General features: G+C 40.7%; 1 protein-coding gene across 1 annotated transcript in view; it reads left to right on the forward strand.

Annotated features, from left to right (window-relative positions):
* Window positions 1-26,874, forward strand: part of RRAS2 (RAS related 2) — a 44,156-nt gene that overhangs the window by 6,628 nt on the left and 10,654 nt on the right. The window contains exons 2-3 of the mRNA XM_086612699.1: window positions 24,663-24,750; window positions 25,485-25,587. Of these exons, the coding sequence (XP_086468825.1) occupies window positions 24,663-24,750; window positions 25,485-25,587 (191 nt within the window). The remainder of the gene's footprint in view (window positions 1-24,662; window positions 24,751-25,484; window positions 25,588-26,874) is intronic.

Consider the following 26,874-nt stretch of genomic DNA (forward strand, 5'->3'; position numbering starts at 1 on the left):
TGTCATAGGCACTGTTAAAGGAAAATGTAACGTGCAGGTAAATGCAGTACTTAACTATGAACGTGTTCTATTTCAAGAAGTATGTAAAACCAGCATTAAAACTGAAATCGTACCTGTAATTGTTTGGGGTTTTTTTTGTTTCTTTTTTACTTTTCCCTCTTACTTTGCATAAAACATATCCAAAGATTTCTGGATGTAACTCTGATCAACCAAGAGAAATTTTCGCAGAAAGGGATAGACTGAAGGGGATCCAGTTTAAAAAGCCTAATTGTAAGTAATACCGGTAGGCGATGTTTGCCCTACAAAGCTGCTGGAGTTTTATTTTGAAATGCTGACAGATCGTAGCAGTAGCCAGTTACTACAAATTTAGAGTGTTGAGTTGGATCCCAGGTGAATTATTTCCATCTAAGCAGTGAGTGATGCCCTACCTATTTGTCTTGAATTGTTGTGTTTTTTTTTTTTTTTTCCCCCCTCAGCTCTATTTTACCTTCTGTTATTTGCTGGTTTTATGTTCTGTCTCACAGCTTAAGCATGGTTGCAGCTTGGGTCTGGGATAGCCTGTAAGGAACTCTGTGGGAACAGGTAATACGAAAGAAAATAATTCTTTCCTCTCTTTATAACTTATTTACCTGAAATAGATAGCAGATGAAAAGGATGTTTAGTTAATCTGTTTGCTTTGCCTTTTCTTGCGTATTCTCCTTTGACGACACACCATGCGTATCCTTAAGCTAGTCACATCCCAGTGTGTAAACTGCCTGATACGCAGCACTGCCTCTTGGATGGAACCTCCATCAAATGAGAATTAAGTTTTTTTAATAAATTGCTTGCTTTTACTAGTCACTTAGAGGGCTGGCTGGAATGCGGAGCACAGGCTGTTCGTGGTTAGGTTAAAGAAGGTCACGTATTCGCGTTTGAAGCGCTCGATCTCGCGACTAATCCAGCGCTGTGTGCAAGGCTGCCATCGTTAGCGTGAGGTCGGGCTTTCCGAGCTGCTGCTGGGAAGGGAAAGGTTGGAGAACCAGCACTTCAGCTGCATTCGGGTGTACACAGAGCCTTGACCCTGAGCTGGGTGGAGGCTCCTGAGCTGACCATCCCGCGCTTCCCCGCTTACATGGGGCAGTGCTGTCAGCCCTCTGCACCGGTGGACATCCTCTTGGACGGTCAGGTTCTGTGGGTTTGATTTGACAAGCTGGTACTACCAGTAAGGAAAAATGCTCAACAGGCCCCTGTGCTGCCACAGCAACGTACCACTGTAGCTATTCACTCCATCTAGTTCGCTGAAACTCTACAAGCACCCCGAGTTAAAAATAACCAGGGAATGTGTTTTACCCAGGATGGGTTACCCTGTCTGGTTCGCCGTGCGGCTCTGCAAACAGCTTCGTCTGGCTGTCATGTTCATTTAACCAGGCCTGCTCCAGCTTCTCTGCTGTGTCCAGAAAATCATCGGTAGTTTCTGGTGAGTCTAGATAGGGGCGAGTTCAGATGGTAGGAATGTATGCGAAAGGGCGCTATTAAAGATTGCGTGAAGTACTAGCTGTTAGGACCAGCGTGCATTAATAATTAACTAGATGTTAGCACTGACACAAAAATGCTACAGTTAGAGCAAAAAAAAATAGCGTAATACTAATTACCACAGTATTCTGCAAAGATGTTTATGCAGAAGACCTACGAGAAGTGTTATTTCTCAGCAGATTAACCTTTGGTACACATACTCGTAACTATCATCTGTGTCACTTTCTTCAAGTCTTTTAAGCCAGAAAATAAACTTGAGCTTCCCCAAAACTTCAAGGAAATTATTTTTCCAGTCCTGTTCTAAGTATTCTGTAACTGTAGTGATGTAATATGTTGAGTTGGTAGTTATATTTGCTAGGAAAAGGTGGAATCTTAAAAGCACTGCAGTTACTGTTTTGAGTTTTTAGGGCAAAACTAACTTGCTCAGGTCGTACCACAGAGCATCTTCAGCATTCCTCATTTAAGCCGATATAAATCTATAAACCTGCAAGCAAATCTGTATATTTTGCTTTTTGTGTGTTAAGTAGACCGTGAAATGGTAGGATGCTGGTAATAAATCTGTGTGAAAAATCTGGCATCTTTGGGTAGAAAAGTGATCTGCTAAGCTTCTGCTGTTATTAGACTTAATTCTATGTAAGGAGAGTAAATGAGGTTACAGTAATATGCACTGCTTGAGGTAGGAGACTTATAAATTGTTTTTCTAATACTGTTTTTGTGTTTGTCTTTCCTTTTATGGAGGTTCTTTGTAATCGTGTGTAAAAAATAGTTATTGATAATTTACTTGTGTATGTGCTACCAGCTCTACTAATTAAGAAAAGTTATAAATGCATGGCTCTACTAATTAAAAAGAGTTATAAATGCATGTTATAAATCCATACAATGTTTTCTTCTACTCACTCACACTAAGAAGTCTAACCTGAAAAAATAAGTAATGGTGATGTAATCTAAAAGGATTCTGGCTTTGCATGACCCGACAATACTAAGAATGCAATTAAAAGTGTATTTTAATTTCATCTTGCAAATTCAGTTGCTTCTTAGGATTTTTTTTTTTTCTAGTTGCTTGTCTTCAAAGTCCTACAGAAACATCCTTGCACCTTTTTCCTGCCTTCCCCAAACTCCAAACAAAGCTATCTGAAACTTGGCCTTGTGTCCCGATCGAGATTTCCAAGACACAAGTATATGTGCTGTGTCATTTTGATTTCCCATACTTTGACTTTAAGTGATGTCCCTTCTCCCCGTGAATTGGGTTCTCACGGTGCTGGGAGTTCTCAACTTGAGGTCCTGCTTGGGGTCTTAAATATCATGGGTGGAGACAATGTCCTCCTGTAGCACTGCAGGGAATTTGGAGAACTTCATCAGTAGGTTGTATGCCATGATAAACAATTTCCAGACCCTCGAGTTTGGAAGTAAATGTGAGGCCAAAATCCATCTTAGCACATAAGCAAGGTAAAGCAACTTTATCGATGAAGCCAAATGTGTCTTGCCTTACCATCTGAGAGTATTAAAATGAGAAGTTTTAAACCGTGGAAATGCATCTTATTTCCATCTCTGTAGGGATAGGTTGTATGTGTGGTGGTATGTTGTGGGATTTGGATTTTCTTAGATATTAAGTATTCTGCCTGTGGCATCCAGTGGACTTTGAATATCCTGCCTTGCTACTTACAATACTGACCCTTACCAGGTTGCCACCGACTAACAGTGCTGTTGACTGCTTCAGTTTGGTCCAGATGCTTGTTCTTCGAGCTGTTTCATGTCCAGAAGTCTCTTCCCATAAACTAAGGGAAAAGGTATACTAAAGCTCTGTGCAATCTTGTGTACGGTTTAACTACTTCTCTGGCTTTTGGTGCAATATTGTGTTATACAAGTGATGCTGTCAACTGCCAAGGTACGAAACCTGAAAGCTCTCATCTTGTTTGACTGCTGCAGTAACTAAAGGTTTAAGCTGTGTTTCGTACCTAGATTATCAGAGGATTAATAATCTGGAGGCATGCTCTGAAATAAATCAACAGAAGGGAACTGGGCTGCTTGCTATAACTTCTTGAGCCTGATTTTAGCATTAAATGTTACATGAAAGTAGGTTTTCAGCAGTCAAGATAATTTAAGATGCTTCTGTTTTTAGCAGTTACGTGGTTCAGAACTTGCTGTGTCACATCGCTTCAGCCGTGGGGGGTAATGCTGTAAAAAGGATCACAAAAACCCAGGTAAAATTCTCCGCAGCTAATGCAGACCGACGCAGTTACACTGAGCACCGTGTGCAGGCAGAGCTTGGCAGGGAGCAACGGGACGGGACAGGCAGCAACTTCTGCAGCAGGTTAACCACTGAAGATGATGTGTGTACAACTGCATGAAGCCTTGTACACTGGGGGGAAGTTAACTTGTTCCAGCTCTGCTCAGGATGGAGAACGAGACTTAAGAGCGGTTGCTCTTATCGTGTAGAGCAAACATAAGATGACTTGCAAAATGCCTCCTGTGTATAATACTGATGAGTGAGTCTCGTTATCTGATAAGAGGGTGTTCAGCTGAAGTCTCTCAGCCTTTAGACTGTGTCAGATCCGCTAATGGAGCAAAAGGTTTGATTTCTTTCAGGTTCAGCTAGAAACGTCAAGGCAACTCTGAGGCTTCAAGCTATTGTGGTCTCCTGGCTGGCGTAGCTACAGTGGGTGCCTGCGTGTGTCTCAGACCACTAAGGCTGACAGTTTATTGCGGGTCAATGGCATAGCTCTCCGATCCCCTCAGGTGTTGGTTCTGAGAGCATCACTTTGTGTGAGGAGACGTTTTCGCATTGAGTGTTTTACTTTTAACAAGGATGTTTAAAGCCCCAAAAATTTCTGAATTCCTGCATTTGTGGCCTAAATCTACTAACTACAGAAAATGTTTTGTGTCTTTGGAGTTTCTGCTTTGTTTCTGTCGTGCTGGAAAGGTACACTCAAATACATTGATGTACACATCTCAACTTCTTTCTGTTTAAAAAAAGGCACTTCAAAGCTCAGGTTTTGAAGTAGTTAAAGATACTTTTTGCTTTTGCTCTCTAGAAGTTTTTGCACACATTAGAATGGATATAGCATGTATCAGGTACCCAGAGGATTTGATAATTCTTCTTATGTCTGTGAAACTAAGTCATGTATATTCTACAGAGGTTGATGAAACTCAGTAACGCTTGTAAATTTGAAATTGACCGATCTCTATGTTGGTGAGACTGTGTGGGAAAAGAGCCTCAGATCTGAAGTAGTCCCGCTCCCTAGTCCCAGTATTATCTGCCTCCTTCCAAGTAGGTTACATTCCACACATTTTTAATATGGCTTCCCCTCCTCCATAGCTGCTTTGACTTGTTTTGTGGGGAGACTCGAATATTTTGACTGACACACCAGAAGTCTTCTCCTAAAAGAGGAAACCAATAGTAGAAGTGTTCACTTTGAGCAGAATTTGAAAATAATCTGATCTGTGCTGACTGGATGTCTGTTCAGAGGAATTGCGAGGATGTCTGTTCAGAGGAATTGCGATGTGGGGTCTTAAAATACCTCTGAGATAGAGATTTTACTCAAGGTTTAAGAGTTTGTGATTTTTCTAGTGTAAGAGCTAAAATCGCACCTTGAAATTGTGTTCTGTGCACTTCTTCAATTTACAAATATTGTGAAGAAAATAAAAGCCCTGCATCTCTTGACATGATCTCCTGAAAAAGGTGCTGACATTGTCCCTGCGTGAAGGAGGGTGGTGATCTGGAAGAATTTGTTCAGGGTGTTTGCAGAAGATGAATAATTTAAGCTGCAGCCACTCACTTCAGACTGGCTGATTGAGACCAAGTTTTATAACAGCTGAACAGTTTACGTTAAAACTTAAAAATGTACTGCACTGCATGTACTTTTAGCTGTTTTGTACATGAGTGCTTCCATGCCACTCGAATAGCCTGAGAAATTTAAAAGTATCTCAGCTTTTCCCTGGTGCTAGTAGTTACTATGAGATACTAATGTGATTGCCTAACACTATTCAGCTAGGTGTGTATCGTCTTCTTTAACTTCTTCCTCGAATGGACTGTGATACCTCTGATATCTCCTAAGTCTAGAATAAATACATGAAACATGGTTAGTGAAAGGCTCTCCTGCTACTTGATTCTCCTGAGCAAAACCGTGTCAGTCCTAGCTCTGTTGCTGGCTGAACACCTCTGAGCTGGACCGCTGACTTCTTGTCAGCTTCCACGCTAGTGTTTTCAAGCGCGTGCACTGTCGCAAACCAGCAGCAGTCTGCTCTCCAACAGTGGGCTACCACGGCGATTCATAGGAAGATATCCCTAGATTTGTTTTAACGTCTTATCTTCAGGATCTTACAATAATTTCCTAAACCTGAAGCGCATAGGCTGTAAGTGCCAAAACATATTTGTAGAGGACTTTGTTGTAACTCTGCTTTCTTTCTAAAAAAACAAACAAACAAAACCCACAAACAAAACAAAACAAAAAAAACCCAAAACAACAAAAAAACCCAAACCCCACAGTAATGCTATCTTGATTCTGTTCAACAAGTTTGTAATGCATATGGCGCATCTAATCAGCTTTGGGTTTTGGTCCTTATGAAGATTGCTTTTAACACATGTGCAGGAAATGAGTCTAGAAGACTTACGATTTAAATTAAATATTTTCTAATGCTGGAAGAAGGCTCAAAAGAGAAACTGCTTGCCTTTAACTGGTAGCATCCACCCTGCCCTTGTAAATAATGTTAACTTTGCTGCATGTTAAAAGGTGACAGAGCTGCACGGTGGTAACGCTGCGTTCAGAGGTTACATTCACGCTTGGCTACGTGCGAGTTAACCAGCAAGAAGATAAGGTCTTCTGAGGGGAGTTTCTGCTTGTCTTACTGATGTGCTGCCTGCCCAGAGACTTCACCTGTGATTACTGGGAATCTGAACAGCACTGAATAGTCCATTATTCTAAGTATGATGAAGTTGAAGAACCTGTTTCTAATCTATAAAAATGAGAGAAACTAATGTGCTTTCCTGTGGTTTGGGTGCAGAAGGCTGGCTGCCTGTGCATTCCACGCTCTGTTTTCTCTTCACTGAATGCCTTTACCACAAGATCACTACTCGGTAGAATATGGGAGCGGAAATAGCAGTATGGTTTTTTTTAGTGGTGGTTTTTTTTTTTTTTAAAAAAAAAGACGACAAAAAAACCCTCTGATCAAAACCCGTGAATTCTAAAACCTTCTTCTGAAAGTAAACAAATTGAAGGTGTTTGCACACCACTCACATTTTAAGATGACATTCACTGTACTGCTGCCTCTTTATACCTTTAAACAAAGCATTTGCCTAAGTTCTTTGCTCAAGAAAGCAATCAGATAATGAGGTTCTCTACTTATTTAAAGTCATGCTTTATTGTGTGTGCCTGTCAGACCAGGGAAGAATATTGCATGTTACAGTTTGAATTTAGAAGTTACAGTGTAGATGATTTTCTTAATGACAGTGAGTGCTTTTAGGTGATGGAGTATGTTCTTCCCTTCAGGACAAGATGTTTTAAGCTATCTTCCCCACCAGATGTACGATAAAGCCACTTTTTCAAGTGCTACTAACCTGTTACAGTGCTAGAGGCTGGCAGCATACAGTGGATTTGGCTAGTTTGGTATGAGTTCCTCACTTCTGTACATGTTATACATTGGGCTCAGGTAATTTATTTATTAACTGCTCAGTTTCTATCAATGTGAACTTTCTTGGAGAGAGGAGAACTTGAATTTATGTTGTTTCTAATGTTTTTGTTTCAGGATTTTATAATTGCTGTATTTCATGCTATCGAAACTCTTGGGTTGCCTTCTGTCTTCTTGCACTTTGCATGGGGTGGCTAATTCTTCTGTTGCTGTGCCTTCTGCACTGTAGCATCAACCTCTGCTTGGATTATGGCCACTAGAAATGAGGTGGGGAATGGGTGGATTGCTTTGAAGGAGTTGGAAAGGCAGCTAAGAGCAGCAAGGTTACATTTCAAGAGTAACAGATTCCCTCCTGGAAAATCTTATGGGACCTGTTAAGTTGAAAGACTAGTGTAGTGTAGCTGATTATGGAATTTGGTAGTGTAAGTTTAATTTGTCATGTTAAGACAATAAACAAAAAGGATCTTCCTTGTAAGTCGCTACTAGCCTCTGTAGAAATCTAATACTTTCTGTGCTGTTTGTTGGTTTCATACTAGTATCCTCTTTTCTGAGCTTGCTATCTGCTCTAAGAGTATTCGTATAAGTAACTTTTTTTTTTAAAGGCAAAATACCTTATTGTTGAACAAATTGCTGAGTTGCTTTTGTGGCAGTGGCTGGTCACAGAATCTGTCCTGAAGAAGCTAGCTTACTTCATTGCACACTTGTTGCAAGTTAGTAATTGTAAAATCAGAGAGAGGTAACAGCAGGGAGTGGAACCAACTCATCTTAAGTGGAGAAATACAACTAGCGTGATCATTGTTGATACAACTAGGTGATCATCATATTTTTCGTCAGCCCTTGTCCTTCCTCGCTTTGATCATACTTGTACGTGGTTTAGATAATATGTTTACTGATACTTTTCATGACCCGTATTCATATGATGTGCACCTGTTTTCCAGATAGCGATGCTCTTCTCTTCAACTGATGTCTATAAAGGAATATTATATAGAGAAGTCAGCATGTGTCCTCTAATGCAAACGAGGTAAATCATGTGAGCTGGCTGCTCCGCGCAGGCTGATGGCAGCTCGTAAGTTTAGAAAACAAGTTTATTTGAGAATTTATGTAAATCTTTGTGAAAATGAGAGCACACAGGAGACAAAAGGGAAATCACCTTGCTGGAAACCCCCAGAACACATTTTGACTATATACTGTTACTAAACTGAAGTGTCTGAATGTGAAGCTTTAGTTTTTAAATTCACACCTTTGAGCCTAAAAATCCAAAAGCTTGCCAGTCTTGAGGATGGGATGATGAACTGGTCAACATGAGTAGAGTGTAGAAGAATCACAAATGCTTTAACTTGTTAGTGGTGTGCATATGTTATTTTCCTTTAAACTTGAAAGCCTGCTAGAATACAAGATTGTGTTTTATTCAAAACAGGAGTAACAGGAGAGGGAGAGAATAATTTAATCTATTCAAGTGAAATTTGATAAGAAGCTGTCCTTGAAGTTTTGCATGGATGTATGAGTGGCTCTGAAAACTTAGCTGTGCTCCTCTTAATAAGCAATACCAACAGAAAACTGGGCTCAAATGTGTTTAAGCATAGAAATGTGCAATGTTGTAAAAGGATGAGGAGGAAAAACACTTTGCTTGACTGAATTGAGCTGAGATCTGTTGTAGGTAAACTGACAGTGCTTCTGCCCTCTTCTAGTTGGGATGGAGCATTTCCCTAAAGCAAAGTGCAGGAAAGAATGAGTTACCATCAACAGGAAGGAAAGACCTTTGGGTGGGGAGAGTCTGCTAAGCTTTGGAACACCAGCAAAGACAATACTAGAAATTCCCTCTGTGAAAGATTTGTGTCTCTGCAGCACGGATGCTTTCCTGAGTGTTTTAATGTGAGGGTTAGGTGAGGAGCCAAGGGAAGGATGCAGAAAGGAGGATGAGCGTTTCCAGATCTGATGGAGGTTTGTGTTCTCTTAATGGTCTTAATTCCTGTAGGTTCATTTAACAGTCTCCAGAGAGTTTGCTGCTATACTGGAGAAAGAGCATTTTGATGTTAAAGTCCTATTTGGAGTATTAATTTGCTAACCAGTTACTTAAGCAAAGCTGTGTTCACAAGCGTTAGATGACAGAACCAAGAGCAGAGCATGGCTGTCCCAGTGCCCTGCTGTCACAGCATGTGTGGGTGGGTTAATGTTTGGAGCACTTGCGCTTCAAACAATGAACTGCAAGACCCATAGTTTCATGAGGAAAAGCTGTTCACTGGAGAGCCCGGTTTTTGCCTGAGCACCCAGCTCTTCAAAGAGATTAAATGCTGTTTCCTTTTAGCAGTTTGTGTGCTTCTGAATGGGGCTGTCTCTAGCGTTTGTGCTCAATTTGATCTTTAAGCTCTCTTTCCCCTTGGAGAAACCTCACTTGCAATTCTGGAACCTGCTCTAACATACTGCTAAGCAGGATATTAGAGAAGAAAATACTAGACCTTGCTTTTTCAGTGATCTGAAGGTCTATATGACTCTAGTCAATGCTTCTGGCTCAAACAGTGAATTCCTTAAACAATGAGGGATTGTCTGTGGATATAGTGTTTAATGCAAATCGTGAATTTTAGCTGTTACTTATCATCAACTCCACCATGGGAAGTCATGTTGCTCAATGTAAAACTGCTCCAGTCTTTCATTTGCTTCTTTACTGCTACCATAAATGGCCATACTGTGAAAACATGTGTTGACTGTGTGTGGCATTGGATTATGTAGCACCTCAGCTGAATGTTTACTTGCAGTTTCTTGATGTGGTTCATAATAGATTTGGCTTTTTGTAATGTGAAAGTAGGTATTTACACATAAAACTGTAGTTTGTGGCATCATATAATGTGAAGCAGATCTCGATATGAGAACAAGTCTGCTAATGCTCATCTTTAGCATTCTGTGTCGCTGGGTTTTGTTAACTGAATGAGGATGGTGCCTTATAGGAGATAATGTTGTTTGTTGTTTTTTTTTTTACCTTGTTTATTACAGCACTTGGTTTGAGGGTAATTATATTCTCACCAAGGTAAAACAGTCCTTGTTATCAAAACAACAAATCCTCTGAAAATGTAAAAGACAGGATTAACACCTAACTGCTTAGGTCCTCTAGCTCAAAGGTCAGGTGAAATATTAATGTAACACTGTTAATGCTGTAGATGTTAATTAATGTAGGTAATCTCTATCTTTTTCTATTCTGTGCGGTGTCTATGATAATTCCAAGCAAAAAAGTAAGCTCCCTCTGAGCTTCCCCTGTGTCTCCTTGCCCTGTGATTTGGAGTGATGCTGACTAAGAGCAGTACTACACCTGCAGGTGCAGAGACGAAGGGGAAGAAACATTGTGGTTGGTTTTAGTATAAGCAAATGTTTTGCTGGTAAATATGCTTTTTTAAGATGGAAATTGATGCTTACTTAAAAATGTAGGCTGAATACTGAAGGCAAAAGCAGTTTTAATTAAAATTGGAGAACATAAGCGTGTTTCCATTTGACACTCACTCTTGACTTTAAAGTTGCTGAGGCTGAAAATTCTGGCGCTGCTTAAGAGTGTTTGAATTGTGCCTACTGGGGCTTTAGGATATCTTCCTTTTCCCTGTAGATCAGCTACCGAGCTAATTTTAGCAAGACAGTGCTTGTAACCAGCTCTGCATGAGGAATCTTGCTCACGTGTCAGGATTAGCAGCTGTGAAACCGCTCCTCGATAGTTTCTGGTTCCTGGAACTGGAGTCTGTATGCGTTCACCCCATATGTAAGTTGTGACAATATCTGTCATGCTGTGCTTTTGAAGTTTTCTTTAATTGGGAGGACAGTGCCACTCAAGAACTTGCTTCTGTCGACCTCCCTAGTGAGCGTTCCTGTTGTGAAGGATGCGGCTCCACACCGGCCACGTGGCTGGGATTTGCCTGTGGGCAGCCGCTTGCTTGGCCAAGCAAAAGGGAGGGCCATCCGTGCATCCTCTGCCAGGGAAGCATCTCCCCCTCGCTTGTCGTGTCCTTCTGAAGTTCGTGTGACTTCGTGCACGCTGTAAAAATAATTCAGGTGGAATAGGTACTGCCCAGGTTGATACTCTTGAGCTAAGCGTAAGCAACTATGGATTGGGGGTGAGGTGCATAGAAAATGCTAGGTTGTATGTAATTGTCAGATGTTAGTCTGCAAATTTGCTCGTTTAATAGTGAATTCACTGATTCTGAGCGGCTTTGTGCCGCTGAGGTACAGATGTAAGTGTAGCACAGACTTGGGCACAGACCTTGAATAGAAATAGAACATAGAGGCTGGAGCTACTGCAGGGACAGTGTGTTTGGGTTCACTTGTGGAATGCTGACACAAACCATGGAACTTGTAAGCCTTTCCAACCATGAGTCTGTGGTTTGGGTCTTTTTTTGTTGTTGTTTTTATTTCCGTTTAGGATAAAATTGTCTCTGTTACCTCTTGTATTTCTTGTTAGGAACTCCGGCTGACTGTCTCTAACATAAAAGTTCCAGTACGCGTGGCTTTGCCCCTGAAAGGTCAGAAATGAAATGCTACGTTTCCTATTGTAAGCAATCCTCATGTTCTGTACTGCAATTTACCGCTTGATGAGAAAAGCAGTCTGAATTACACTCTTGTCAGATGTGAAGGAGTAATCACCTTTGATCTTGAAATCTGCTGCTCGTGCTAGTAAGAGACACATATGAAGATCTAACTTCTCTGCAAGCACTGATGAGGATGGAAAGAAAAGCATTGCACTCCACTGATATCTGTGATGGAAAATACTCTATTACTTTTTTCAGAGTGGTTCGTCTAGCTGAAGCTTCGTTTCAGTTATGCGAGTCCCCGCTGCAGGTTCCTTGAACTCTGTATATTGAATTTCTAATCTTTTGTTCTTACAGAAACCTGTAAATACTTGTGCTTTTTGACAAGCATTATGCCTCATCATGGTTTTGGGTCAGCCTGCATCACTGAAATGTCTGTTAGGTACCTCTCTGCTGAGATGGAGTAGGGTTTCTCTGTCTTGCTTCAAGGGGTGGAGTAACTTACCACATCACTCTGCTAAGTTTGGTTGACAATGACCAAGTCCGGTGTTTTTTTCTTTCTCCCTTCCCTCTGTCAGAATTGGATCTGTCGAACGCCGTGCTCAAGCAGTTGAACAAAACAAAGGGACTGCTTGTGTGCCAGGAAGATCTGAACACACTGTCTCTAGCATGAAAAGGCTTACACAGCCTGCCCTGACTTGGGAGAGATCCCCTTCCCTGCTTTTCACTCTCACAATTGGGATGGTTAACCTGACACCTTAGGTTAGAGACAAGGCAAAAAATATTCTTAAGCTTTTTGTTGTTTGGCTCTAAATCCCAAAGTAAGGTTGTGAGTACTTCTCCTTGATGTGTCTGGGTTAAAAAATCTGATGCTGAAATGTCAATCTCTTGAAAAAACTTTCCTTTGCAGAGAGATGTTAAGGTTATGGAGCTTGTGGCTGGACGCAGGAGTGACTGGCACGTAGGTGCTCTGTTCTCCTTGCTGGTCCCTGTGGGAGCCGATGCGCTGGCCCTTCCCGGAGCCGCCAAATCTGAAAGTACAGATCGCGTGGAAAAAAAACCAAACACACCACTTATTGACCAGTACAAATTTCCCCCCATCTGAGGTTTTACTGCTTAGCCACAAACTTCTGAGAAATGGTTTCAGCAGGGGGAAAGCATATTTTCATCTTAGAATACAGTGTGATGACTGGTACGGATGTGCAAAAATACCTGGTTTGGTATGGCTTTCACGCTGTGTCTGTTGTAGTGCGAGGAAATTTTAAACTGCCTTGTTAAAAGGGTGTGTTTTGCACGTTAACACTATTGTAGTTTTTTTAGCATGAACTTTTTGTTGATAGCTTGCCACCTGCAAGCTGTTCAGATACCCTTTTCTGAGGGGAAGTTGCCTGGTATGTTTTCATTTTTTGCTGCACATTTTACCATTATAATATGTGCATCATGCAGCTTCAGATGTTGGCACTCTTAAATGATTAACACACTTTCAAGAAGTCCATTATTTCATAGGTATGCAACCAGTTCTTTAATTATCATTTAAAATTCTCGTGCCTCAAGAAGATAACTAGTTTTACTTAGTTGGGTAAGGATTTTGAGGGAAGGCTAGTAGTAATTAGCCTTGCTAATGAAAATAGATGGCTAAATAACACAGCTGCTCAGGATTCTTGGCATTTCTGGTTATGGCACTTTCAAAATTTAAAGATTATAGTAATTGTCTGTAGTCTGCGAAATGAGTCTAGACAGTCTCGTCTCAGGCCAAAAGGTTGGAGTTGAAAAAATATGTGATTTGGGCAAATAAAGCTATTAGAGCTGTGCTCATCTTCTGACACAATAGTTCTTATTAGGTGTAAGTGCTATTTGATAGTTTTTCCTTAGTTTTTCCTAAATAATTAGCTTCTAATGATCAGTCAATAAATCTTTGAAAAATAAAGTACTCCAGATGACACTAATGAAGCTGAATGTTTTCATGTTGGATATTGTCCAAGCTGGTGTTCAAAAATTTCGTAGGATTAACTGTAGTGATGGGGAAAAAAATTGTAGGACAGGAACTAGTGTATTGCTATCTATGACTGCAGTGATCTCATAGTATAAATGGAGTGTGTTACCGGCTCTGAAAGAGTCATCTTAACTTTTGATTACCTATGTGCTAATGATTGTGTCTTTTTTTCTAACAGAACAAGTGTTATGATGAGAACTTCTGGAAGCTTTCACTCCTTTGGTTCAGTCTCTGTTTGGCACTATATATATATGCACAAATTATATATTAAAAATACTTAATATGTATGTTAGAGCTGGGGCAAAAGACATCTTTTAGTGATATGCTGTCTGCTTTTCTGAAGTGTCTGGATGTTTAAAGGTGGTTTGCAGTTGGCTAGTATTTGGATGTGTTTTTTTTTTTAATTTTTAGCTAGTGATTTCAACTGTCTGGTCGCTTGATTGTGCTGCAGGCAGCAGGTATCCATGGTGAAAGATCAGGAGTGGGGATGCCAAAACCTCCCTCTTTCATTAGCAGGAAGATGCTAGTGTAGTTCAATTGTATGGTGACATATTATCCTACAAATATTTAATCCTAACTTGAATCATTCTAGAAAACTGTAGGTTCTGGGTTTAATGCACTTGTTAGCCTAGCTGTATCTCTGTGTTAAATCTTTTAAGAGGAAGAATGTGGAGAACTTGCCTTCCTGGCTCTTTCTGATGAACTGTGGTCTAAGCCCACATCTGCTTCCAAGCTATTGCAAACCTGCACAACTGACAATAGCGCCTGGCTATTTCAGAGAACCGAAATGTCATAGTAAAGATACGAAAAGGCTCTTAGTACCTAAAACTTCCTACTTTCAGAGTAAGAAAGGTATTAACTTCAGAAATTTTTGACCCTAGCTTGCTGGGGAGTCCCAGGGCTCAAACACTTTCAGGGATTTAAAATGTGAAGTAGGAGTTAACATTGCTAAAACACTACTAGAGTTGCTGAAGTGTAGCTTTGTTTTACTGGCATGTTTGGGCTAGAAAAACTTCTTACTGCTTTAATGTAATTGTATGAGTCCAAATGTCCATAACCTAAGCTAGACAATCTGAAAAGTCCAATTAACAAGCAATTTGTTTGCAACTTGAACCTATTCTAAAGGTTGATATTTGATGTGAATACCTGCACTCTCCTCTAGAGTTTTTTTACCATGGAATTAACTTTCAGTTTGCATTTCAGTTCTTTAGTACATTCCTCAAGGAGTTGTGAAGTGGCTTCTTTCTTAATAGACTATAAATGCCCTAAACATGGGTGTTGTCATAGCCTCTTCCTTGAAATACGTTGCTGGCTGTGTTTTAGTTAGATTTAAGTTACTGAAGTGAAGAACTATTTTACTTGATCGTAATTCTTACTCTGTTACTGTACTTACATTTATAAATCAAAAGCTCTTACATTACACCATATATTTTGAGATGTTCTAATGATGTCATGTGTATGAGAAAAGGTATTCTGGTAACTTTACTTCTGCCCCACCAGGGAATTTTTTTTGAGTAACCTTACTTTCTTTTCACTTATAGCTATATTCTCTGTTACCTGTTTATACACATAGCCTAAAATCAGATATGTACTGTTTAAAAGATATCATGGTCATCTTGAGGTAAAAACCTGAGTTCATTCTGAATAGCTTGTGTGAGCTGCTGTGTCAAAAACTGACTGAACCTGATAAAATTTTATGGATGAAAAGATAGCATGTGGTGAATATTTTAACCATTCCTTGAATTGCAAGCAGCCAAGATCAGGAAGATGAAGTATTTGGTGTGTTCACAGTTCTTGTGCATATTCACTGTGAAGCAAAAATGAAATTAAAAGGAATCAAGACTCGTCTATGCTTGTAGTATAGAGTACACTTTGCAGTCAGACATGTTTTGACTTGAGAAATTGCATAGCTGCCTTCAAAGAATTTTGTAGGTGCTTACTGGCATTAAAAGGCTTTAATTCAAGGCATTACAAAGGAGTCTTAACAGACAATGAAAGTACGTTCTCTGATCTTGAGTAATGAAAACTGCATCACCAGGAAGTATTCAAGAGGCCAAAGTTTAATGCATATGTTGCCTAAAACAAGTCTTTCTGTGAGTGTACTTGGTCTTTGGTGTGGTTTGATCTTGAGAAATTTGAGAATTATAAATTGGAGGTAAATGTTCACAGGCTGGTGAGCTGCTAGTACTGAGTTGATGTACAGTGTGGAGAACTGTAAGCTAGTAACTGAAAGGAAGCTTAAGCATGGTGCAGATTCAGTTTGAGTTAAAAAGATGAAAGCTTTTTTTTTTTAGAAAAGTATTGATCTGTTGTTTTTTAAGGAAGATAGTATTTAAAAAGATGGTCGCATGCATTTCAAAATACGTACTAAAAAAACCCACTCTCATCAGTATTCATGTTATATGCATGTAACCAGTACCCACTCTGTCCATAATTCAAGTGGTGAGGCTGCATTAACGCTTTACAGGAGTTACCCTAACAGTATGTTTAAGCTTGGCAGGATATTAGCAAAAAGGCGTGCAATTTCGCCATAAAGTAGCTGTAACTGTTATTTTTTTAAACCTCTATGATTTGAACATGCACCGAGAGGCTGCCTTAGTTATTTCAAAGACACTGTCTTTTCCCTGAGCGAATCTGCTGTCTCTGGGTGGATTCTTAGTTTTTTACACAATCTTGTAATTATCTGTTTAGCAGTTAAAAACTCTCCAGTTTTCTGAGCCTGAGCTGTTTTGCAAGTCATGCCTTGGGTTCCAGGTTTGAGGGAGAGAGAAAAAGGGAGATTGTTTCCTGTGCTGCTGCAGCCCAGACTGGGCTGGAGAAGGTAGAGCTCCTTTATTGTAAGTAGCAATTAGGGGAAGGCCAAAAAATAACAGGCAGTTTTTCTAGGAGTGCTGAAAGGTGTAAAGAGCTGGTGAATGTTCCCTTTCAGAACACAAAAGTCAGTTTAATTTCAGTCTTTGATCTTCCTGATTCTTAGTTGACTGTGACCTGCACAAGAAGTTGATGCTCCAGAACCAATGTGGCTCTTAAATCCCTGATGCGAGTCAGTCCTGCTGAGCTGTGGATGAAATCTGTGGAATTTCCTAGTGTGTGGCTATCTAGAGAAACATCATTGGAAATTAGTGTGTTTGTGGATGCAAAGTTGGAGCATTGGTTTAGGAAATAAAGGTTCATAGACAATTTGAATATGTGTTTAGTGTTCAGATTGAAGACACTTTACCCTCTATAACTCTTTCTCTCCTTGCTCCCCCCTGTCCTAACTCATGTTTCCCAACTCCTGTGAGGGAAGCAAAGTTAGTTTTGTTTTCAAGTACTTTTGAGTAGTGACCACAACAAAGCCCATAAAGAAAAGAGCTGTGTTATATTTGGCTATGTGCAATAAAGATACCTATGCACTGAACACAGATTTCTGCATGGTTTTCTTTCTCTGGTCTGCTTTTTCAGTCATCACTGTACAGGGAAGGGCAGGGAGTGGGGAGAGAGAGAAAGAAGAGTATGTGGCTGTATAATAGGACTAGCTCATGCTTGTTTCCAGACCAAGCACAAGCTCTTGACAATCCTTGCGTTGCATAAAGAAGTTAAGGAGAAGACTTACCTATACTTAACCGAGGCAGATATTTATTTTTGTATCCTACCAATTCTTACTCAGAGTTTAAGATTTGTGTTTCTTCTGTCTTCAGATTGTTTTGGGGGGTAATCTAATGGATGCGCTTTGAGGCCACCTGGGGTTATTCAAGAATTTTGTGTTCTCCGTTACTATTTTCTTCTTTAACAGAGCCAGTAAGATTTGATTAACCATGTATTTACATATAATACTGATATTTATTATATGTAATGCTAGTTCTTCAGGAACGAATTAAAAATTTTCCAACTTGTGTATGAATTTCCAAAAGATTTAGCTTGTATATGGCTCATGGCATCTTTCTTCCATTACAACTTTATTCAGTTTAATCCTCTTCTCTCTTTGTGACTCAGTTTTCACTGTTCATGAAATTATCAGATGTTTCTCATCACTGGATAATTGCAGTAATTGTAGTTACAAATGACATCTGTTTCCCTGGATAGCCATAACAATGCCGGCGGTATACATTAGAACAGTGGGAAGCAGTGTAAATTGAGGGAAGCATCATTGATTGCTTAGAAGCACTGACTATATTTTAATTTATATTTTTTGGGAGAAAAGAACAGGTCCTCTTGCTGTTTGTTATTTTCTTTTAATTATACAAAGATTTATATGAATACAGGACAATTGGAGGAGGATGCGTCTGGCCTTCTGTAGCACAATCCAGTGTTTTATTCCTTCTTTCTGCAGTCCAGCCTTACCAGTGTAACTCTAGATCTTTCACCTCTCACTCTCCTGTATGTCCAACACCAAAATACTTCCCCTTGTTCTACAAAGCATGACTCCTTATACCAGCAAAGCATGCTCAATGCTATCTCAAACACTTCTGTTCAAAGCGATGCTGGGTTGCTGTGGGTAGCTCCTGCAGTGTTTCTGGTGTGGTTTTTGTACTGTGCCTGAGTCCTTTTCAGAGGTGGCACTCCACGTTGTTGACCCAGCAGCATCCATCTCCTGCTTCCCCAACACCAACCAGTTAGACCTGTGTGGAAACACCAGGTCTTAATGAGGCACCTGCTTTTGCGAAGATACATGTTGAGTATTTAGCAAGGTTATCAAAGGCTATCTAATCAGCAGTGTGAGTTTTTCGTTTGTTTTTTCTGTGATCCAAGTACATGGGGCTCTGCAAAATACTGTATTTGTATGTTTTGCTATGTCCGTTCCTTTGTTCTGGAATGCAGTCTGTTTTTAAGTTTGCTTCCAGAAGTCAGTGCAAGCTTTTTCCCTGTATGTTTTCCTTGTTTTCTAGCCAGCCAATTCAAATATTGCTAAAGAAACTACTCAAGAAGCCTCCTTTGTCCTGTGAAAGGAGGTTCTTCAGGTGCTGAGGCTTAATTACCTAGCAACTGCTTTGCTTAATTACCTGGGCATATTAGCTCTGGATCCGGGCCAGGGTAGTGGTTGAGTGAGGTGGCAGGTTATTGCCACCTGTCCTCGAGGAACATGTCTGGTGACACTGTATCTGTTTGTGTGTCTCTAGGGACAGGGAAGGAAATGTCGTTTAAAACTGCTTTAAACAATCTCCGACCTCCTCCCCAGCCTGGAGGAGAGCACAGAGTGACCCTGTGGTCACATTAGTATAGGCTTGGCTGCTGTGTCTCTCTTCTTAGGTAGAAGAGCTGAAAGGCAGAGGCTGTAAGATTTCCATAGGTGGCAAAGCAGTGAAAATTACAGACTGATTTATGCAGTCAATTATTTAGATCTTAATTCATGGTCTGAGAAAGCTTTTACCATGGAGCCAAGTACTTGGAAAGAAAGGTGTCTGCTTATGGTCCTCCCAGCTGGCCAGGGCACTATAGTTCTGGTCTTAAACTCTGGCACTGACTTTGCTATCACTTGGAACAAACATCAGAAAAACTAATTTAAGTGAAGCAAAATGTTTAGAACAGAAGTTGGTCAGGTTTCTGTCTTTTTCCGGATTAAGTGTTTCTGATCTCTGATCAATGTGGTGTGTGATAGGGCTGTAGCTGATACTGTTATTTGATCTGTGCCCACGGTGTGTAGACATGCCACTACAGATCCTGAATTGGACTTTACACCTGTCGAGTGGGACAGGAGCAGACAAATGTTAGTGCTGAAGTTCAGAGGAAACAAGGAAGAAGCTAGGAAAGAGCTCGTGTTAGTGGTTGTCAAAGGAGAAACTGCCGAAAGAAATACTCTTGTCAAGTAGTGCTTATAGCCTAGGAGATGTCTTGGGATTGTGTGTTTCAGGTACTTGGGAATGTACTCAAGACTAAAGCTGAACCTGTGGTGTGTAACATTCACCAACACGTTCCTTTTAAGTTCTGACTTACAAATTACAGCTAGGAAGGATTTTGGGGCTGCCTGCAATGCTGAAATTGCAGATGTTATTTAAATCTAGAGCTGGTCTGTAACTTCAGCTGGAGGACGGAAACCCTTCTATTTCCTTGCCTCTGCTGGGTTGAAAGCAAAAATTTAAACATGGAAAAAATTTAAATAAGCAAGTAGTGACTCTTTGAAACATAAAGTGTATATTTAGTAAATACAAATGGAGATTATAGATGCAGCAAGGATGAATATATATTTTGGCATGTACCACTCCTTTAACTTACTCATAGTGGTGTGCTTTCACTGCACTGGGCTGCCTTTCATTGCATGCCCTTCAAGCTTTGTGCGAAGATAAAAGGAAGCACGTTATACAGCCAGCCTCTGGGCTGTAGCTTATAGTAGCTCCCTGTTGATAGTGTCTGACTTCACTCTCATCTTAAAACTTAATTTTGGTGCAAAAGAAAGTAATTGCATGGCTTTTCAACCTGTGAACTGTTGATGGCCTTATGGAGAGTAAATAAAAAAAGCTGCGTAAAAGCTGTGAAACTTCACTGGGGTTCTCCATCTTCCTATGTAAGATGTGTTTGCTTAGGTAATTGTTTTTATTAATTTATGGAGTGGGACTGCTGAGCTTGTAAGCGAATTCAGCTAATGGAGGAATTCCCTTCTGTGTATTAAAGGCAGTATAACAAAGGGGGAAGATGATAAACTGAAAGCAGATTTTCACGCCTTCTCCTTGCCAAAAGACTGGAGTGATTGAAACAATGATTTAGGGATTGCTATTACCTTAAATGGAGAAAGAGTGCTGGAGTAATATTTGGTATAGTAGCATCATCGTTCCTAAGCACCGCGAGTGGAAACTCCTGCAAAGGTCAGGAGACTGTGTTTGAAATACATTTTAAGATGGCAAGAGTGTGTATAGGAAGGGATAATGGTGGTGGGTTGCCCATCTGCAAGTCATGTAGGTGGTGTGAGGGGTTTTTTTGTTAGGGTTTTTTTTGTTTTATTGGTGGTGTGTGTTCCTCCCCCGCAAAAGAACTTGCATCCTTGGCAGGCTTTCCCATCTTTGGACTTGATTGCCTCAGCAGTCTTAGAAAGAGGAAACCTAGAAAACTTGTTGCATAATATTTTGGGTAAATTGAATGGCTGATGAGACTACTGGGCTTGGCTTCGCATTTCCCTTCTAGGAGGTGGGTGGAAAGAGCCTTCATTTCACTAGTGATTAAAGGAGTGGTGTAGCAGAAGAGCATGTTCAAGTTGCTGTCTTCGTAGGAGAAATTTAGTTTCTTCTAATTATTTCCCGCAGGCAGTGGCCAACTGCGGCGGAGCCAGCTGAATGAGGCTTAGCTCCTCCGATTCGTCATAGAAGCTCAACTGCTCCTGGGAGAGTGAATCTGACAACCTGGTCTGTAGCGGGTCACCCTGGAGAGTGGTCCGCTGTGTTTTGTAGCTCCTGTCATCCGGGGTGCCTGCTGTAGCATTCTAGTGTTTCATGGGTTTGCAGGGCAACTGCTTTGAAGAGTTAGGGCTCACACATACTGCTGTCTCCTTTGTGAAAGCTGTAAGCAGCCCTGGGCATTCAGAAGCTGGCATGGCGCAGCGTCGCTGTGCTCAGCGTACGTGTGCCCTCCTTTGTCTGGGCTCGGCATCAGCTTAAAACTAGTAGGTCAACGGTGGTTTGCGTCTGCTGGATTTGCACTCCTCTTAGTCTTTTAAGCGGTTCTGCCAACAAACTCCTTCACTTCTACCAAGCTACTTAGACCAGTGTATGGTCTTGGACTTGCTGGATGTGCAGGCATCTTCCCACTGTTGCAGGACAGTGTTCAGAAGTCAAGGTACAGCCTCGTGGAGTATGTCAGGATATGCTCTGCCATCCCCTAATTCTTTAAACACTGACTGTATGGCAGCAGTAAGGTCCGTTTCTGCTCGGATTGATAAATACTGTGTCTGCTACATCTAATTTTCGTAAATCAACCCTGACTGACTGAGGCCACCAAGCTGCGGTTGACGTGCTCCCTGTGGAGCGCAATTTGGGAAGGCTCCTTCAAAACCAGCAGCTATTTCAGGCGCATTAGTTTTGTCCAGTGCCTAGAGGTAAACCGCAACGCTAATTGCCTTGCAAAGCTCTCCTGCAGTGGCTGCGACAGCAGGTTTGGCAGCGCAGCTCCATGGGAGGGAAGAAATTGCTCGTAATAGGCTTATTAGATGGAGAAGCTCTGGCATCTGCTCCTTCTCAGTTTCAGATGTGGCTGGTGCTGGATCAGGCCAACTTAATCTTGTTCCTTTTTTCAAGGGAGGAACTGCATTCTATGTCTCTGTACCTAGTCTGGCGCTCTTGCTTTGTGTGTAGTTTCCTTTTTTCAAAAAAAACCCAAACCAAAAACAAACAAAAAGCAAGCCAAAAAGGGTGGAGGGAATCACAGAAGTGCCCTGGAGATTACAGAACATGCTGCAGTTCTTGGCCTTTGGATAGATAATAAGGAAAAAATGAAGAATCCCTCTGAGATTATTATAATTTTCTTTTTCTGATCTCTCTCAGTGGAAAAATACTGCTCTTGTTGGATATCAACTTGGTGCTTTAGGTGGTCTACTAATACTGATTCATGAGAGTGAAATAAATCGATTCCAAATTCTCTCTCTTATTTAAGACTTGGCATACTTTACTGCTTTATAGATGTAAAGGGTCAGACAGCAACTTTGACTTCTGCAGGTTAGAGAAATTAAAGTTGAAGCTGGAGAGGGATAGGGAGCAACTTCAGAGAGTATGCTTTATCTTCCAAATCGGAACCTTGAATTTCTAGATATACTGGTAGTGACACTGTTTTAGTCACCTATTATTTTTTTTTTTCATAAATACCACTTTGTTTCCTTAATGAAACATAGGACTTAAATTACCTTCCTTGTGATCTTCCCTGCTAAAGTCAGATTCTGTACACATTTGTATGTTCACGTAAGTGAATATCTCTTCCATCCTTCAAAGGTTCTTAAAGGCATAGAGGACTTGATACCTAATTTAGAGTTATGAATAAATTAATTCCTCAAAAAGCCTGTTCTTATGCTCCTGGATAACACTTTTTAAGTCATGGATACAGGCAAAAGAAAAGACAAGAACAGTTTTGAAGGCTGTGGTTTTTCCTCCTCAAATCTTCAGAGAAGCAATGTAAAGGGACAACTTATAGTCAGAACAGCATCTTCTGGAGGCTTTTTCCATGGTGAGATGTTCTGCTGCCTGCAAATAGGCATTCTTTCGCTGCAAAACTTGAAGGTTGGTTGTTCTCCACTTAGGATCCCATGCCTTTTTGAAATTTTTTTGGGGAGGGGGGCGGGGCTGGTTTGGTGTTGTGGTGTGTGGGTTTTTTTTCTTTTGGGGAGATGGAGGTTGGAGGGAGGAGATTGCTTCGCCTGGGTGAATGTTGTAAAACAAGGGAGAAACCATTTCTTAGCCAGAAGTGAACAACTTGACTTACAAGAAGCACTGTGGGAAAGGAGTGAATTATAGCATCTCGTGTGTCACAGGTATCTCCAGTGGGACAGATTGCTGGGATTATATCCTCCTCAGAGAGGAACACGATTGTTTTAATGTTATTGCTATGTGAAGGTAGCTGGTCACACAGTGATGCTGTTCATGTAGAGCGACCAAGACTACTGCGTAGGTGTATCCTGAGAGGACAGTTTACTGATGTCTACATAAAATGCAAAGGAGATGTGCAGAGCTGTTCAGTGTCTGCTCTAAGGGTCAGCCGTTTTTCGGTACGGTACCAGATGTAAAAGAATAGATCAACAGCAACCTGTACATGCTCTTCCTGTCGCCAGTGGCATGATGGTGAGGCTGTGGTATATGAGCGTACGTTATATATAGTATACGCAGCTGGTAGAGCATGTTACAGCTGGTGACGTGTTCCTCTCTATAAGGTGGCTGCAGCTCGGTTGATGAGCTCTACTGGAAACCCATGCTCATGCTGTTAAACCAGAAACCTGGCACTGACGTGCCCGAACGTTGGGAGTCAGCTAGGTGCAGTCAGGGCGAAGTACTGCAGCCAGCCCTCCTGGGCAGCTCCATCCTGGGCAGCTCCACATTGAAACTGGGCAAGAACAAATACAGCCACATGAATAAAACTGTATCTGCAAGATGAGAGTTAGTGGTATTCTGCACTGACAGTGATGTGTCTGGAGAAGGTTACTGGGCTAGTGCTGTGATTTCAGGCTTGTGGTGGTTTTTTTTTTGACATGAATAAGGAGATGAACCCTATTTTTGGTGATATAAGATAGCTTTGCTATGACTGCATGCAAGCTAAAAATTCATCCTTTGAAATCTAAATTTGTATTCTTCAGATAGTATTGTTATCCCAGTATTCAATACTAGGCCACCCAGTCTCTAGAAAGATGTACCAGAACGTGCTTTGCTTTGCAGTTCGGGTGATAACTAACAGACTGGTAGTATCTGGTGCAGCCTTATGCTTAGGCAATGCGTAACACGGGCATTTCATGGCTTAGTCTGCTTTCTGGAGTTGTCTTTTTGGAGCAGGTCTGTGTTTAAAGTCATTGAAACCCGGGAGAGAAATTCTGGGGATAAGGATGATCCACTAAACTGTATTCAGCTTACAAACTAAGTGCTACTCGTGCTGTTCGGAGCTCTTGCTAGAAATTGTTAAAAAAACTGCTAGAGAATTCTAGAAACCGCTAGGAAAATCCTGGCACTTCATAGAAATTACTGGCTCTGGGAGCAGGGGAGGAAATGCTGGAAACTCTTGAGAAGTTCAAAAACCTTCTGAACCCTACCAGAAGTTCAGAGAAACTTAGCAGTTACTGGAGACCTTGAAAGCTGCTAGAAACTAAAAGTTTTTAGGGCTTCCTGCTGGGAAATTCTAGGAGTTACCAGAAATCGCTAGGAAATGCTAAAAAAACCCAGTAAATTCAGTGACTCTACTAGTAACTTCTACGTTTTACGAGTGTTTACTAGGAATAGGAAAGCTGTTAACCTGCTATTTTTTTGGATAAAGTAGAGCAAGTTTTACCCACGTGCAACTGTTCGCATCTTCCCGAAGCTGTCAAGTGTACATCTTACTCGATGAGTGTCCTGTATGTGCTTGTCTTACACACGAACTTGTTTTGTTTCCTGCAGTCCTATTTTGTCACGGATTATGATCCAACGATTGAAGACTCCTACACCAAGCAATGTGTGATAGATGAGAGAGCCGCGCGCTTGGACAGTGAGTAGCCGAGTTAAAGCCTGGTACTAACAGCCTGTAGCTGTTGGTGCCTGTGTTTACATCTGTATGCATAAAGTGTAATGCATGTAAACAACTGTGCAGCATGTGTTTTTTTATGTAAGTGTGTGGCTGATAGAAGCTGCCTACCTTTGTTTTATTTATGAGATACCCAGCAGATGAAGTGCTTATGCCTTATGTATGTGTGTCTCTCTTTAAAGTAAATTGGCCTTTTTTTTTAAGAATTATTCCTGAAGCCTTAGTGCCTACAAAACTAGGAGAATTTGTATAACTCCTGGCAGTTACCTGGGTGACACAGTGGAATGACAAACGCATCTCTTGGCTGTTGTGTGCTGCCTCTCCCAAGTGCGATATAAATGCTTTGCTTTAAAAGTTTCAGTTCTCCCTTGTCAGTGATTTCTTTAAGGACAAACCAGCAACCCTCCCAAACCCCATCCCCAAGTCTTTCTAAGCATTTTCCAGCTGTTTCAGCTGGTTGTGAATTAACAGAAGTCCACCAAATTTTGTTCAGTTTGTGTGGTAGATCTTGAATTGTACAGTCAGGTCAAGAGCTTTTTGGGAATCTTAGCAAAAATCCAATAGTATCTGTGAAAAGCAATTTCTGCTTAGTTATGATGTACAGGAGAGGCTTGCACAATATCCTATTAGGAAGGATTTTTTTTCTCAGTCTATACTTGAACATGAACTGTAGTAATCAATGTTTTGCTTATGTTCAGTTCTGGATACAGCAGGACAAGAAGAATTTGGAGCCATGCGTGAGCAGTACATGAGGACAGGGGAGGGTTTTCTGCTTGTTTTTTCAGTCACTGATAGAGGAAGGTAAGCCTGGTGTCAAGTTTTTAAAACAAACAAGTTGTAATTAATCTTAAATTGCTGCTTATCCTTTATTGAAATAACCTCAAACAGAAAGATTCTATGGTGCGATGCTCATTCAGCACTGATGAAACCTCATTTTAAACCAATCACTTATTGAAAGTATCTGTCTCTTGCAAGAGATGACTTGAAAGCATACACAGAAAAAATGACAACTCTATTCCAAGCACTTAATTACAGTCCAGAATACTAGTTAACTGGAAGTGACAGAAATTTAAACTAAGGGCAACATGCTGTGATGTGTTCTTAGAAATATCCTCTTGCTGTGTGCTTTTCAGTGTCGAGTGGCTGGCTCTGGATTTTTAAATGGGTGTATCTAGTTCAGGGTATTTCTCTGCACTCTTCTGCAGGCAGTGCTCACCCTGCTCACTTCCATGGAATTGACGGGAACATGCGTAACTGATTGACCACACCATTGAGAGAAAACATGTCTTTTTAGAAGCTCATGGAGCTGGGTCCTGGTAGCTCCTGATCGTTGTAAGAGTAGGGAGCTGCTATGTATATGCAGATAATCACGTAATATTTTGGCTGTGATCTTCCTCCATTGAACTTACCAGATATGTAGTAATGAAGGAGAAGTGCTCAGGGATCTGTCATTCTACTTGTTTAGAGTTGAAACAGAAGAGCAATAAAATGACAAAAAAAAAAATTTAAGATTCCTCCCTCCCCTTATAGATTCAATCTAGGCTCTAATAAGTTACTTCTGATCTTATTAATAGCTTTATCTATAATGAGAATTAAGATAAATACTCTATGGAGCATGACCATGTTTCCATTGGATCTGTATCTTAAGCATGCTGCTAAATGTATAAATTCTTCTTGATGTACTGTCCAGAGGAAGCTCTTACACTTCTGTCAGAGATCCGAGTCTGTGGATTTAAGCCATACTGAGCACTTGTGTTAACATGAATATTTTTGCTACAGAGGATTGTAGAATTTTTTTTGAAGTCATCATGCAAACTCCTTGGTTTGTCTAAAAATCTGAAGTTTTATTTTACTTTTCTGTCTGAGGATCTGCCTTGATTTTAAACAGGTCTTGACACATTAAACCGGCATATTGCACTCTCTCTGAAATCCTTCAAAGACTTCTGAAGAGCAGAGTTTTCATTTCTGTTCTGCTATCCATTTGATTCAAGACTTACCTTACTTGTCAGTGAAGTATCTGCTAGTGGTGTCTGTCCTGCTTGTGTGGTGGAAAGTAATTCTGAAGCAAGAAGAAATACAGATTACGTA

This window comes from Tauraco erythrolophus, chromosome 6 (genome assembly GCF_009769465.1).
Source record: "Tauraco erythrolophus isolate bTauEry1 chromosome 6, bTauEry1.pri, whole genome shotgun sequence".
Classification (NCBI taxonomy): domain Eukaryota; kingdom Metazoa; phylum Chordata; class Aves; order Musophagiformes; family Musophagidae; genus Tauraco; species Tauraco erythrolophus.